Consider the following 16642-nt stretch of genomic DNA (forward strand, 5'->3'; position numbering starts at 1 on the left):
TTCTTCAGGGGTGGGGGGGGGGGGGGATCATGCCGTTTCTTTGGCGTCATTGCTGAGGTCAATGTTCAATTTGTATCTGCATGTATTTATTTATATATTTCACTCCGGACCCCACTGAACAGATGCCCGTTTGTTTCCCGGGGAGAAGTGCCCGTGGACATGCCATCTCACATGGAAACGGTGAAGCAATGGGGGATGAGGCGATGGATCAATTGCTCTTTTTTGGCTCGGGAACGCATTAACATCAAGCTCTTTCCACCTATGTGTCTGCGTTTATAATAACATCACGAATATCAAATACTTCATATCATACAAAGAAATACGTTTATATCATTTAATGACATTAATACAGCAACCAGAAAACCACTCAGGATTAAACTAAAGTAAGTGAACTATGACAGAAATAACCTCAAACAGTCAAAGCAATCCATAAAATAGAGCTAATGAAGTTAAAGGGGGGGGGGGGGGAAATGAATATAGTGGACCAACCTTGATCCACCATGAAGCGCAGCTTCTGGACGGTAGAGAGATTACCACTCACTCTGTAAATGCCATCAACTGTGAGTCCTGGAAAGAGAGAGAGAGAGAGAGAGCGATAGATAGAGTTACAGCGCCAAAGAGGGAGAGGGTAATGCCATGAGTTCAAATGTTAGAGGAAATTGAAGTCGAAATCATCGTGGCGGCGGCGGCGGCGGCGGCGGCGGTGGTGCCGTGCTCCTCCATACCGACTCCTCACAAAGTAGTGCATACTAGTAGTTACAATTTGCCTCGAATAAAGAACCTCAATAGCAATAGCAAAACACTCGCAGATAAGCCAGGAAGAATTAAAATTCAAGAACAAACAAAGCAAAGAAAAAAAAAAAGGGCAGGCATCGATTGAGTGGCGTCGTTCTCGGTCTCCCGTTTCCATTGTTGATTGGGAATGCGGCAGAATCAAGCGTTAGTGAGCCTCGTCAGGCTCCTGGCTCGCGCCATATGGCCTCCATTTCACTGGGAGATTTTCAGGACTACTTTGATTACAGAGTATGCCTGCCATGCTGCGATGCATCCAAAGACGTGGCGGTGGTCTGCCAAACCAGCAGTCACAGCACTGACAGCCTGTCCTGCTTTCATTGTTCCGACTTTAAAAAAAACGAACAATGTTGTTTTTTTTGTTGTTTTTTCCACGGCGCCCATCTAAGTAAAACAATGTTCAAATCACAAGCATTTTTGCTCAACGTGATTCTTTGGACGTTTAAGTCAACATCGCGTAGATGAGAGGTGCTGTGAGCCCAATAGCACACACAAGCAAGCACAGCCTGAAGGGATATATATAACGGGACATAACCTGCAGGTATGAATGCATGAGCGGGAAGGCGAGGAAACCAGAGAAAACAAAACATGAGTACATTCCATGAGATGGCCTATCAAGCGGCCTTGTCGCCTGAGGCATGGAATCAGGCCACCGTCATTTTGGGGACACTGTTGTCACAGCTAGCTCGCTGGGCAGAGGTAGCCCGGGTGACATTTTCCTCTGCCCTTTATATTGATTGCACTAATGACGGTCCACATTCCGAGCATTTTGACAGCGCCACTAAATGTTGTCACTGTTGGGCTAACTTGAGGATGTTGTTGGCCTGGAAAACCCAAGGAGACAGTGGGAGTCCTGTTCCAAAGAGCCCCGTTCATTGTGTCCTACTAGTGTAATGTGACCAAATGTCAAAACGGGCCCTGACAAGAGGTGAGCCTACGATTCAGCTCGCCGCTTTGATTGTGCTCTTGGGTAGATAAAGGAGGGTTTTGTGTTTTAAGTGTGTGTGTGTGTGTGTGTGTGTGTGTGTGTGTGTGTGTGTGTGTGTGTGTGTGTGTGTGATTAATGTCTTGTTGCCTTCTCTTTCAAAGCACTCTCTCACTGTCGCCTCTGCTTGAGTTTTACTTGCCTTGAAAAGTTTATTTTCTTCCTGAATCAGGTCCATCATGGATCAATAAACATAACTGAGCTTTAAATCATAATTGCCCTAGTGTAAAGAGACTTATAATCAGTATTATTTTCTCAGCAAGTTCATCAGGCCACCACAATCTTACCCCGAGATAACTAATAGTCCCGAACCAATGTTCTAGCCAAAACCACAAACAGAACCCATTACACAAACACATAATTCACTCTCAATTTTCGGGGCGTTGTAAACACTGTGAAGTAGACTTCATTTTGGATGGGAACCAAAGTGGAGCGATTTTGGGTTGCTGGGGAGCGCTTTCCCTTCAAGGGTTCAGCCCCCTTTTGCCTCAGCAAGTATGCGAGAGAGCCTGGGAAACTGGAAAATCCGACACACTGTGCTCCGGAGCGCTAAACGGCGATGACCCAGACGCTGTTCTGGTGGAGCTCGGCACTTCAGACCATGGGTTTTTCAACTGAGTCATTGAAAATGTCAACAGTATGGAAATAAAGTATAAACACGCGCATAAAGACGGCTAAATTAAGTAAAACGGTGTATAGGGTGTGTTTGTGTCTGTGTGTGTGTGTGTGTGGGGGGGGGGGGGTGGGGGGGTGAACATGGGTCTTTCCCCGGTAAAGGATCTGGAGCTGAGAGAGAAGATGCCAGACTCCTGAATAATGGGAAATGCATTCTTGTAAAGCCCCTTTTCCCACACAGATATCATGGCTTCAAATCTCCCTTCCCATACACAAAGCAGGAATAGCAAACTGCAAGCTGTCAACGGGCACCGAACATGAGAACGTACCTCGTCGCTCCACGGTCTCCAAACAGAGCTTAACGAAACTTGGCACAGTGGTCCCTTCGCGTTCACAAAGTGTCAACAAGTGGCACCCAAACACACGGTCTGCAGGGGGAAAGGGTTGAAACAAGAGCAAACGTGTTGAATTGTGAGGACACTGCATTCGTAACGCAATACATCACAGGCCTGAAACCTATCTTTGGCTCCACCATCTTGAACTTGTATTGCTTTTATTTGAACGCGAACCCCCCAGTCTCCCCGTTGACTCCAGTCCCAGTCGAAAAGGCGAGGCGGTGTCTCGTTGTGCAACTCCTTACATTATGCTGCAAACATTTCCATCGCTTCATTGACTTTGCAGTTTTTTTTTTCCAAAACGACACGACTTCAAAACGCTCAACGTGTTTTGAAGTCGTGTTTCCCCTGCAGACACGGCGTGTGGCTCCATGAGGCTCCCGCCGCCGCCGCCGCCGCCGCCGGGGCTCTCCCCAGCCCATACGCAGGCAGGCGGGAGCGCTCGGTGGCCCGCCCGCCCGCCTGCCTGCCACGGCCTTTCTAGCAGATCCGGCGTGGCGGAAGAGCGCCGTGTGCCGGAACATGGCCGTGTGTATTTGAGTGTTTTTTGTTTTTTTTACACGCCAGCCAATGAGATCCTCTTATCGACGCTCCGTCATGGCGCCTCTGCCGCCGACGCCGCCGACGCCGTAGCTCCTCCAGCCCCTTGGAAACATCAAAGATCGCCCCCGCGTCCCCCCTGCTCCCCCACCCTCTCTTGTTTATACACTAGAGGGGTGGGGAGGGTGAGCCAAATACATAAATGACTCCAAGCGAGGCACCTTTGCATACAAAATGCACTTTCCCTCAACGGTTGGCAGATAAGCGAGGCAGGGAAGAGAAGGGGAGAGGAGGAGGAGGAGGAGGAGGAGGAGGAGGAGGAGGAGTGGGTAGGGACGGGAGGTGGGGTGCAGAGCGGAGAAATGGAGCGAAATTACCCCTCCTAAAGGAATTCAAATAACCCTCCCGTCGCATGGATTTAATTTGCATTCTGAAGAACGATAGGGAGGGGAGAGAGCCGAGTGGAGAGAGAGAGAGGGAAAGAGAGAGAGAGAAGGAGGAAGGGGGGGGGGGGGGAAGGTATGGCGGGGTGCGTGATTTGAGGAAGCGCGCACACACACTCTCTGAAGTGGCTTTTGCCCACCAGCTCTGCCAAAGAGGACAGTCTGGGGGCCACCTGCCCCACTCCTTAATCCACAAGTATTTCATTTATTCTGTCAATAACGTCCTCCCTCTTTGATGTGCCGTTTGTCCCGTGGACACAACATTAAAGGGTCTCCTTGAAGCTGAGGGGGGAAAGATTCCAAATACCGTTACCTTCTTCTAAGGATTGCAAATGTGCTTAAATATGCCCTTTAATGGTGTATTTTCCTCCGACCGTGAGCTCAATAAATTAGTTCCCCCCCTTTGAGGAGCGACGGCTGTGTGTAGCCGCCTGCAATCGACGAGGTTTGCTGGAGTGAAATGCATTCGGTGCGTCTATCTGTCGCCCGTTGTTCTTTGACTCGAATGCGTGGGGAGGAGAGACGATTTAGGAATCACAGCAAGAGCTATTAGAAGGTCATTCACCGGTAGCGGTCAATTAGGAGAGAAAAGCGGGTACGTTGATATGTGTCTTTGTGACGTTAAAACTCTGGGAAATTACCCTGACGTGGTGAGTGTGGTCAGACAGTGCATCAAGTGGAAAGCAATGAGCCCTTAAATGCATGCTGACTTACAGCCCATCCGCGTTACTAATCACAGTCCCTGTGGGACATTCAAAGGTGAGTTGAGCTGGGTCAGCCAAGCCGAGGGATTTCAGGTCGCCTCTGGTTTACCTTTAATGATGCCTTTCTCCTGCAGCGTCTTCATGGAGGGTCGCCTGATGATGAACTTCTTGAGCCGGTTCTTCACTCCGCTCTTGTCCGCGCTGTCCGAGGTGCTGTGCTTCAGCTTGGAGCTGGTGAACATGTCTGAATGAAAATAATAAATCATCAATGTCCAATACGTGTTGGACTGTCCGCGATTAAGGTAAGATCTCATAACTTATTTTATTTATATTGCAATGCGCACAAGTGGACACGGACATGACACTGTTCAACCTTAATTAGATGGGATTGAACTGCAGAAACTGCAGCAATCCTTAAGCTGATCAATATACAAATTCTATACAAAATAACTGACTGACTGGTCGATTTTATATTAAAAGCAGAAGCATCATTATTTAGTATTATTCACCGTTGTGGTAAAGTTCTCAATTGACAATGTAATCCTTTGCATATTTGAGTTAGACAGAGCGGGCGATTTTATCCCCCCCCGAAATATGAAACCTCAATATTAGTCAGAACCTTTGCTATTGCTAAGCATTTCTGAATTAAAAAACACATGCTCACTAAATCCCCATGTGTGGAGTGTATCGGTGATGTTACAACACAATGTCATACGCGATGGATCCATCTTAAACAATTGTCCTTAATGGCTGGTATTATTGGTCTGGGTATAGTTTTTTTTTAGTCACCTGTCAAGATTGTTACACAAAGATAAGGTGGAGTAAAGTATAAAGGTTCAAGTGGTATGCAAATTGTTGCGCACCAATAACTAGGAATGTGGGAGATTTGATTTCACAAGCAATAACTGAATGAAATACACATCAGTTATTGGAATGCCTTGAAGCAAAACGAGTTTGAATGCTTTTAATTGCTGAATAATTCCTTATTAATTAAGCAACCGCATTATTGATATTTCTGGAAAGTCATAAACTTCTAGTCAATGAAGCAACACACTTGCCATTAACATAAATTAAGATTACACATTCAAGTCTTTCTGTGGAGAGAGCAGATGCACATTATAGATTTGATGTTTTTATGGCGGTTATCACTACCTGATGCAGATTCATGGCATCCTTACTTATTTTTATACGTACAGTCTATATTAATCTGGAGGTCTTCTAGGCACCTCTCCCAAAGCTGACTTTTCCTATTACGCATTCCAATTGAACTTTTTCTGTTTCGTCGGGAACTCCCAACAGATTTTGTAAAGGCTGGGCCTGCTTGTCATTTTAATAAAAATGAACATCGCTCCTCCCAAATGTACAGGGATGACCTATTTTGTATATTGTAGCTTTTAATGAAATCCAAGTAATGCTGTTTTATTTCCCCCTTTTACTAGGGAATGCCAGTTTCCAGCAGAGTGAGCCATAAATAGCAAAGATCAGGTAACATTACTCCAACAGTCCAACTGCTGTCAGTTTGAAGAGCGCCACCAATAGGAACTCATTCCATTGTACTGTACGATACCCGTTTATCACTGCGTTTTGGTGTCATAATGCTAATAATGTCACGATTGTATGTGATATGTACTCGCTGAGCAGAAATACAAAACGCTAAATAGTCTTAGTATGAATATTGCATGGGGTTTCCAGCATTCAAGTGTGGAAGATTAATCGCTGGGAATCAAAAGGCTAAAAGCTAAAGATAACAATAAGATACAGGGCTTTGTTGTGCATGTCCCTCGTCTCTAATGACGATTTTAATTTGATCATCAACCTACATCAATAATATTCTTTGCACAATGCCAAAGGTGACAAGATTGATTTGAACCATTGACAGGGATTAACATAATTGCTACTTGACATATGCTGACATAATGCTAATTAGCATGTTCTCGTGTCAAAGCGCCTGTGCATGCTATGTAATTGAAAGCAACATTTACCACATGTTTTGGCCATGCACTTGGAAAAGCACGTAAGTGATATAAAATATCAAGAAAAGCCATCAAAAGGATGACTTAAATAGAAGCATCAAGCCTTCTGAGTCATTATTTTCCATACTAAACTTAAATGTGGAACACAACTTCTTAATTTGCTCAGGGCACACAGATACACTGCAGATTAGGTAGATGACTAAAGTGCCTTTTTATGTGAATCGGGCTGTGTTGGCAAGAATCAGCGATGATTGTATCTGATGACAGGCCTCACGATTCATTGCATTACATAATACTATTAATACAGCGAATTATTGCCATTTTGTTGCCAGTTTAGAAGATGGAAATTGGAATTAAAATACCTCTAACCCTAACCATGAAATGTAATACATACAATACCGTCCATGACACACTAATACAGCATTTAAAAACAGCACTGATATATGTAATTCATAACCCAGAGCACAAAAAATAAAGAATTGAATTCAACTTAAGCCTTTAAAAAATCTATTGTTGTTATTATTGTTAGATGTATGCAGTAAAATTGAATACATCAAATAAAATACAAAAATCCTGTATTTTTCATAGAGTGTAGCAATATATTTCGAGTTAGGATAGGTAAACCAAGTCATCAAAACTTGATCACGTATCTCTGCCCTGACTCCATGATCAAACGCGGCAGCTCAGATGAGTTATCCGCTAGGGTACAGCGCTGGTGGAGACCAGAGCTCTACTTACTAATAGAGCGGCGGTACACCATGCTGTGCTGCTTTGTGCTGGGGGAGGCTGATCCATATGCGGGCAGGGAGCTGTGTCTGGGGATGCTCTCCGTGCTGGCTGACCTCCGCAGTCCCGCCTTGCCGGGACGTAAGCCCCCGCTCCCGTTGGACTGAGAGGGGGAAAGGCAGCACGTGAAACGTCTTCGGTCACAGAGGTTTCACTGGTTGTTAACAACTGCTGTGGATTTATACCAATATGCATTTTCACAATTACTTATGCAACTTAAAAAAAAAAAGAATTAACACAGGGTTGCATTTTATTTAAAGATTTTTTTTCTGCCCCTTAACCAATTGCCTTCTTAACCAATCTTTTAATTTAATCATATTGCTTATTTAATACCCCCCCCACACACACAAAGGAATCAATACTATGTAATAACAAGTAAGTGCTTACCAAGGAATTGACTGTCTTTTTAATAGCGTCATACCATTTGCAAATGGTGGTGTAACAGTCAGCCTGAAGAAGATACTCGCTTCCGGTATGTGTCGTTATCTATATTAAGAGCATAATAACAGAACTGGTAAGGTCATATACAGAACAGCACATTCTTCCACGTCATGCTTCACACACATTCTATGATCATTTGTTGACGATAGTGAACAACGGCACCGGGAACGCTGAACACGGTCATAGTGATCAACATGTTGTGTTTTTTTATATATATTCTTTTTCCGACTCTGCATCTCTTTTAAGATTTGGGGAAATCTTATCCTGCTGAATTCGGCTGCCTGTGACATGAAGCTCACGTTTTGGCAGACTCTGTGCCAAGAGGGAAGAGACAAACACAGACTGTCTGCTCACAGGGGAAAACACAATTAGCGTGATACTTGTCATCTTAATATTGGGCCCGTTCTGCATCTCTCCAATGGCGCCGTAACTGCGTTTGGCGCCGTCAAATACAATAACCGTAGTTGGAGGAAGTCTTTGAGAAAGCATGACATCAAGGTCAGCATTGTCAAGTGTGCTTGAAATTATACTGATAAAAGCCCACATTGCACCCGGGTATAAAAAAAAAAAGGGAAGAAAAAAAAAAAGATGCAGAAATAACATCAGAGCCGGTGAATAATATTCCATGTGGAACACAACCAGTAGCACTTCCAGCGCGCCGCTCAAACACCACCAAACGACAACCCCTCTTTCTTCCCTTCAGGAAGGTAATTTCTTTGTAGTAGTGTGGCGAGTGTTGGGATCCACATAACCTTTTCCCTTTTATACGGAGGGTAAAATCAACCTAATCCACCATGAAAACCTGGACCAGAGCGTAATTCTTTATGTCACACAAAACCTTTTAACGAATTCTGAGGAGGAAATTTCCTATTTTATCAACCCTGCGTGCTAAGAGAGTCAGCCGTAGCCCCGGGGATCCCACAACCCATCCACCCCCTGATCCACCACCCCCTCCAAAACCAACCCCCACTCACCCACCCCCCAAAACACATTCCTCCATGCATCCCCCAATAGTTTCCCCACTCACGCAGTCTGGTTACCCGGCGTAGACCTACAAACTTTCTTTCCCCCCCTCCTTGTTTACTTTGCTGACTTCATTTCAAAGCGTCAGGAGCAGTTAGGCAGAGGCTCCTCGTGACGGCCCATCTCAGAAGAAACGGCGGCGGCGGTGGTGGTGGTGGTGGTGGGGGAATGGTTACGGGCGCAATCCTTGTCAGAGTGCGTTTGTGATCCCTCTCTTCTTGGGTTACGAGCATCTGAACAAGCATGTTTGCCGCGGAACAATGTTTCATTTTTTTCTTTTTTTCCCCCCTTCTTTCCTGGAGGCTGCCCCAGGACGTGTCAGTAACAGGGATCCGCACCCTGGCCCTGCATCGTCGGGGACAGGGCTTTCCGCCCGAGACCCCGTTGGGGTGTTCAGAGAGGAGCCCCCGTTCATCGGCTCATACGCGGTGGACCTTTAGCGGCGCCAAAACTCATTTTACCGCCGGTTTGCCAGGGAAACACGCTAATCGTGCTACTGCAGAAAAATAAAATGGAGAACAAATGCAGCAAATTCAATAAAAGCTGGAACAGGACGTTGTAATAAAAGGTTGAAAAAATATGTGTTCAATGTCTGCATGCTGAAGCTTGTATGCATTACGTCTTCCTCCTTGCTGATTAGCAGGGTGGTGACAGGCCAGGTTGTTTCGTAACCTCGCCGAGATGTCTTCACATGAATGTTGCATTAGTTACAGTCTGTTCCTTTATGAATCTTGCATGGTGGACAGTGAGCTCCTTCTCGACTCTCCCACAGGATCCCTGACTGAGCTACCTTCAAGTGGAACGGATCCATCTTCTCTGTTTCACAAACTGTCATTCTTGGGCATCTGTCCCATTCAACTGCATCACTCGAATTACTGCTCTTCGATCCATTTCATGTTGTGCATGCTGGATTAATGTGAGTGACTAACAGGTGATGGTAGGGTCAAGGAACGATACAATATTGACACAAGCTTTAGTAATGCATACGATATACCCAAGACATTGGATATATATGTAGAGATATATGTAATTTAACAACTCCTTTGTGCAAATGGAACATTTGCCAGGCTACTTGTATTAGTTATAAGTCCCAATTATCTGGCATCTTATACATATCTCAGCACATTGATAAAATCCAGCATTCCAGGCAACATCGGGGTAAATCCTCATCTCTGTCATGAGGATAGCGGATTTTATAAGCATTCTGCAGGATAGCCACGCAGAATTTGCATCCAACGTTTGCGATGCCTTTTCTCCCTTCCTCGTCATCTCGGAAACAGAAGCCCTCCATTGCAATGGCAGGCTTATGTGCCACAGTATATCCAACTCACAGATAAGGGAAATGGTCCCTTCTGAAGTTTAATCAAAAAGAGAGAGGAGGAGAGAACGGGCGAGAGAGAGAGCGAGAGAGAGAGAGAGAGAGAGAGAGAGAGAGAGAGAGAGAGAGAGAGAGCAAACTACTTAAAAAATATATCAAACATTTTTCTTTAGGAGCAGTATGGTCAAAGATGCATTAAAGATTATCAGAAGAAGCCAGAAGACATGACAGCAGACGCTTCGTGTCTATTCACTCGGTTAATGAAAAATAGAGATAAGCTCTTTCAACTAAATGCAGCCACATACAGCCTAGAGTCCCGGTGTCAGCTGTCCTAATCTGGCCACGCACAAAGGTACAGTGTGCAGCACGCCGCCTCTCATGTCAAGATCATATATTGAGCTGTAGGTTTGCGTTGAAAACTCGGTAATGCGTCTTGATGCTAATCCTGACACGCGAAGGCGCCTCTTGAACCCCGGTTTGTTATTTTAATTAGCACGGTCACTGCTTTTTCTTAGGCAAATGTTGGCTGGAGAGAGATACTAATGCACTTGAAAGCAGCCATCTCCCCTGCAGGCCTCTAGATTGCCGGGTTCCCAATGGGGTGTCACTATATTGGAATGACTAGCAGTCATGGGATCGCTTAGTCTTTAACAACAACAACAACAACAACAAAAGACACCCCTTCTCACACACAAGGTTGTTTGCAAACTCAAGGTCTTTTTGTGAAATGTCATTGGATAGACGCCTAATAGAGAGTAATATTTAATCAATTATGAACAGCCAGGTCTTGATCAAGCAAACCGATAATGAACACGTGCATATTGTTTTAATGGGCTTAGAAGCCAGATATCAGTACTCCTAAATTGCCTCCACAAAATCAAGACAGAAAAAGGGACTCCCAGTGACTAAAATACCTCAATCTAGTAATGGGATGTATGGTATGGTTTTCATTCTATCCCCCCCACACACACACACACACACACAATGAGAAGATTCAACTAAATTGCACTCAAAAGTTTCTTATGTATCAGTGCGAACTCAATTGAAGTTACAGTAACCAGCACAAAGTGCTGTTTTTGCATTCAGAGAATGAAAAAGAATATGAAATACATCACTTTTTTTCATCACATTTCTTAATAAAGGCAGTGTTGAATGTCTGGGCCTTATTTTGACTGGAGCCATTAATATTTAAATATGCACAGTGGTGCAGGGAGGAGAGTGCCATTTGTGGCTTTATACATTTGCATTTGGCTCTTAAATTAAACATTAATTATGGTTCTTCATAAAGGAACAATACAAAACTGAGGCATTCTACTTTGCCAAGTTAATTATTTCCAATTTGCAACAAAATATCTGTGAATGTGTCAAAACGTGGATGAAATGGTTCAGAGATGAGGGGGAAAAGTTCTACGAGTGAAAACAGAGAAAAGTAGTATCTATGGCTTCTTCCAAGAGTGCCATGTTCATTCTAATCATTTTCACGTTGGTTATCATTTAAACAATAAAGGGACCCCTTTAATTGAAAATTCCTAAACGTCCTTATTTTTATTCTCTGCCTGCGCTAACATCATTAATATATATACATATATATATATATATATATATATATATATATAAATATGTAGATAATATATATATATTTGAATTCTCCGTAGGATTCCCCAAAGAAAAAAGGTTCCAGATAAAGGAAGTGAGTCTGTGTAATGCAGCTTTGTGCACGCTTGTCCGGAATAAAAGCCAGGGCAGTTGATCAGGAGAAGTTCATTTCTAAGTTGTAATCTCCAAGGCAATCGGCTGCGGAGGCTCTAAATCCATCCACCGTTTTAGCGATTAACACACTGTGGCTTTCACCGTTCCTCTCAAGTAACAAATCAAGGCCCTCTTCAGTGTAAGCAGCTTTGAAGAGGAGCAGGGCTCCGCACGGCAAAATACCTTTTCTCAGCTCTTTGGACTGATCATGCACATGTCATTTTCCAAGAGATAATCCTGGCTCTGGCTCTCCCGAGAGGCTTGCATCACTCCGAACATGGTGCCCAAAGGTGACTTCAGCCGTTACGCAGAAGGGAATCTCAACGGCGCTGTTGCCGCTCGTTCAACACTATGTGCTATGATGCTGTCGTCGTCCCCCCACCCCCGTCCCCCCCTTCCACATACACTCTCCCACAGCCCCCGCAGGGAAAGCTGCAATCCAGAAGCACAGGACATGATTAAACGGATAAAGCCTTTTTTACTCTAACAATCTAGACGGCTGGGGGATTGTGTGTGTGTGTGTGTGTGTGTGTGTGTGTGTGTGTGTGTGTGTGTGTGTGTGTGTGTGTGTGTGTGTGTGTGTGTGTGTGTGTGTGTGTGTGTGTGTGTGTGCGAAATGCAAGACCAATCGGATGGGACGTAACAGGCACAACCTGCCTTTTTCATTATGCGGTTTGGTGGGTGGAAGGGTGATCATGGCTCTGTTGACCTACAGCAGATCAAAAGGTATCGTTTTATGGTAATCCTGGCCTGTTGCCAGCTGTTCTGCGCCATTGTTGTCATTCAATCTCAAAGGGCGAACCCTCCATTACTCCTCCTGGCGTGTGAAACACGTTTCGACGGAACGGAAGGGAATGTGCACAGTTTGATCCATTTCAAGCGTCCAGAGTTCTCTGGATCTACTTCGGAAACAGAAGTCCTTGCAAACATTAAAACAGACCCGCCACCGCCACCCCTTGCATCGTTTTCCGCCTAAACAACAAGCTGCAACATATTAGCGTGATAATCCAGCACAGATTGATGCGCTGTAATGCAGGGCTAACCCCTGCTTTCAAAAATTATTTGTTCGAGCCTCCTGGGCCAATTAGCCATTACCCCTGCGTCACTGCAGAACATATCAATCTGAGGCACATGCCCAGTAGGTACAGCGTGTAAGGGCTTCGGTTACGAGAGCGCCGTGACAGGGGCCTGCTTCTCTGACACCACCGAGCTTCATGTTGCCGCAGCGTCAACGTGATACGCTGCGTGCGCATGTGTGTGTGTTTGTGTACGTGTGTCTGTGTGTGAGTGAAAGTAAAGCAATATCAAGTTCAGAAGAATAAAATCCAATCCCGAAGGGTGACCGATCGAGGAAATACAGTGTGATCGGGAGAAATTATACATGGGAACATTGAGCATGCTGCAGATAAGTGGATGGTTTCATTTTTCATTTTAACGAGTATGGTTATGCGGACACACAATGAGTTATTTTGAGGTCAGTGGTCGGGGGGGGCTTGTGCGTGTGTTTTGGAACGAAGCCACTCTTATTCACAACTGTAATCACGGCGAGTCATCAGGAAGCAATCATGCACCGTTAGCTTAAGACGGATAGCATTAAAGTACGCAGGTCAGCGGCTTTGGGTGATTACGTAGGATCAGGGTGGCAGGGTGGCCAGTTCACACAGGACACTTACTGCACCCACTCCCCCGCCGCAATCTAGGCCCCGCTCTCCTCCGCCCCAGGCGTCAACAACCTTTCAAGTCATCCTGAATAGTGTTTGGGGATTTTCATTTCAACCCTCTGATAAGAACTGAATACCACCTTTTTGCGATTTACAGTATGGATAACTAGATATATATTTAAATAAAGAGAGTATGGGTCCTCTTGGGGTTGCTGTTTGTGGGTGTGTGTTGCTGTTGTTGAGGAGGAACATCACAAACTAAATTTAATTGTGTTTGATCCTTCTCGTCAGCGACCTTCCCAGAAAACCTTGAGGTCCGCCTTGAGAAGGAAGTAATAAAGCGTTGGAGTGTCTGGTGCCGAAGACCTCCTCCGACAAGCTTTGTGATGCCATTAGGATAATTCACCTTTAACTCATGCAAAGAGATGTACGCCTATGAGATTGCTCATAGGTCTTTTGGAAGAATCCTATAAAAACTTTTTTTTAACTGGTGATTAGTCAACACAAAGCAATGTTTTCAGAGTGGTGGCAGGTTAAGGAGATCCTACACACAGAGTGGACTCATTATTTTCTAGCCTCTGGGCTGGATTTCATCATCTTTGCTTGTTATGGTCTTCTTGCTCCTTGTTGTTTTCGAATCTGTGTTTTTATTATTTATCTCTCTACACAGTGTGACTTGTAAGGAAGAACTGTGTTTGTCAGAGAAAAGGGCTACAAGGAGCTCACAGCGAGAGTCGCGGAGAACTCAGAGGAATCCATTAATGATGAGAGAGGCCCTGTCTGTCTCGGTGGCCGGTTCACAATAACACACGCCTTTGACACGGAATCACTTCTGTCTTCCCTTTTCTACCAGGAAGGAGGTTTCATGCAATGTGGACATTTTCTCTTCCTTTTGTTATTTGCTTTAAACTCACTCACGCCAGACACACATACACACGCAGAGACACACACACACACACACACACACACACACTCACTCACTCACCCGCTTACATATTCAGAAATGCATAAAAAAAACATGACCACTTATTCAAAGTTGTGCTTCTTTTGATTATCCCCGCAATGTCAAGGAACTTTCATGTTCTATTAGCCTCAAGGGAACCTTTTTGAGTCCTTAGTCTGTCTCAGGGGACATCTCCTTTAATCAATGCTGAGGACGGTTAAGAAAATGAAATGAAAATATTATCTATCGCTTTCCTGCTTATACATGCTATCGCGACTGTCTGCCATTTCGTTTGAAGTTTCCCCAAAACAAACATACTGTGTCGTATGTAGAGCATATTTGTGTATAGCCGTCAACCAGTCCTGCTGTGTTGCTCTGACGGAGAGGGGGGATGGGAGAAGGGGGGGGAAGGATAAAAAGGAAAAAAAAAAGAGTTTCAAGTAACACTGGACACACGACCCGTTGCTGTGTGTAACGACGGCTGACTCTTACCCATGGGGTGACCCCGATTGAATCGCCCAGCGTCTCAGCGGGCTGCTCTTGTTATCAGTGTTTGTTTCAGTGTCCTTTCCGCCGCCACGGTCGGTGTGTATGTGTGTGTTCTAGGGGTCCCCCAGGTGTCAAGGGGTAGGTTACAGGCTCGGGAAAAGAGGCTCTCCTCACGTCTCTCTCTCGCTAGGTATGCATTTCACATGCGTCAGCCTCGGGCCGTTACTGATAGCTTCATAAAGGGCACCCTGCACAGGAACCACCATTGTTTTCCTGAGGAGCTCTCCGGCCGCAGCGCCGCGGGGTTTTATCTTTAAAGCACAGATTAACCTTGAAGGAGGAAAAAAAAAACACCAGGCTCAGGCATCACGCTCCTCTGTAAGAACAACAGAGGGACCTCCGTCGCGGACCTCGGTGTTGAGTTGTCCCAGTCGAAGGGGACGCCGCAGCTGAATAAATAGTGCGTGGAAGTGACAAACCGCCGCCGCGGCACAACACAATACTCATCATCCTCGCTCTCTAACTCCCCGTCCACCCCTGCCTGTGGAAAATCTCGAGGGCCGTGAGTCACTGGCGTGTGTGTCCAATAACAGCAGGTGACTAGATTGACTTAGGTCCATAACTGTCGCATACACCGTTAATTGCTAATGGAGAAATTCCCAACAGCTTGACGAGCAGGCTGTCATACACGTCAGCCAACACCAAACCAAACTTGTTGTTTTTTTTCCCCCAGTCCCCGTTTCAAACATTTCGTTGTCACAACCCCTTGAGCGGGCTATGCTAATCGCTACTGAACGGACCCTATAAATGGATAGAAACGAACGGTCCTGATAGATATGACCCCCCCCCCCCACACACACACACACACACACACACACACACACACACACACACACACACACACACACACACACACACACACACACACACACACACACACACACACACACACACACACACACAACACTTACACACACAGGCATCACCGAAAGCAACACTTTGGTGGATTTGCAGAGGAAGAGCTCGCTTTCTTTCCAGGGCTCCAAGCCCTGAGGAGGTTTGGTTTCAGCAAGAGCTTCTATCCCCTTTAGCCGTAACTTCCTGTAGGAAGGGCAGACCTTCCCGCCGTTTTCTACTGCGGCTGGTACCGCTGACCCCCCCCCCTCTCCCACCCTGCCCAAGAATAAATAACTGGAAAGAAAAAAAAAACAGTAGCAGCTGTTGGCCGAGCAGTAAAATGTAAAGGGAAAAACTGATAGGGGTCAACGTTGGTTGTACCCCAGAACTTTTTTCTTTTTCTTTGGCTGACCAATGTGTCGATGACAACGTTGTTCTGGAAGCTCGCCGCCCCCATCCCATCCCTTCCTCTCATACCCATCATTTACTGGAATAGAGGAGTGGGAATAACACCATGTGAGGAGTGATGGACGGAAGAATTAAAAAAATACAATGGTTATTAGCTATCATTATTTGCCCGGATGAATAATGAAGTGAAGAGGCATTCTTCATAGCGCTGAATGGAATCAACACTCTGTGTCCCTTTGGATGTGAACGTTCTCCAATGACAACAAATTGATATTTAATAAGAAAGGAATTAAAATGTCAACTCTCCCTCTATCATCAAAACAGTTATATGTTTTAACAATGCTGTAAAAACACTACATAAAATCATGTTTAAATTATGAGGTTAAACAAGAAAAAAATCATAATCATTGCCTAATTATTGTTATCGGTTCATGACATATAGTAATATAAGTGGGCATGAGTATAATCTTCCTTATTCAA

The 16642-nt window shown here is 45.0% G+C and overlaps 1 protein-coding gene across 2 annotated transcripts in view; it reads right to left on the bottom strand.

Annotated features, from left to right (window-relative positions):
- The window catches only part of arhgap15 (Rho GTPase activating protein 15), a 43460-nt gene that overhangs the window by 18046 nt on the left and 8772 nt on the right, over positions 1–16642 (bottom strand). For both annotated transcript variants that reach the window (XM_060040440.1, XM_060040439.1), the window contains exons 6-10: positions 7621–7719; positions 7186–7336; positions 4584–4718; positions 2722–2820; positions 490–567 (exon numbers count right to left, since the gene is read on the bottom strand). In XM_060040440.1, coding sequence (XP_059896423.1) covers positions 490–567; positions 2722–2820; positions 4584–4718; positions 7186–7336; positions 7621–7719 — 562 coding nt within the window. The remainder of the gene's footprint in view (positions 1–489; positions 568–2721; positions 2821–4583; positions 4719–7185; positions 7337–7620; positions 7720–16642) is intronic.

The sequence above is a fragment of the Gadus macrocephalus genome, chromosome 20 (assembly GCF_031168955.1).
Source record: "Gadus macrocephalus chromosome 20, ASM3116895v1".
Classification (NCBI taxonomy): Eukaryota; Metazoa; Chordata; class Actinopteri; order Gadiformes; family Gadidae; genus Gadus; species Gadus macrocephalus.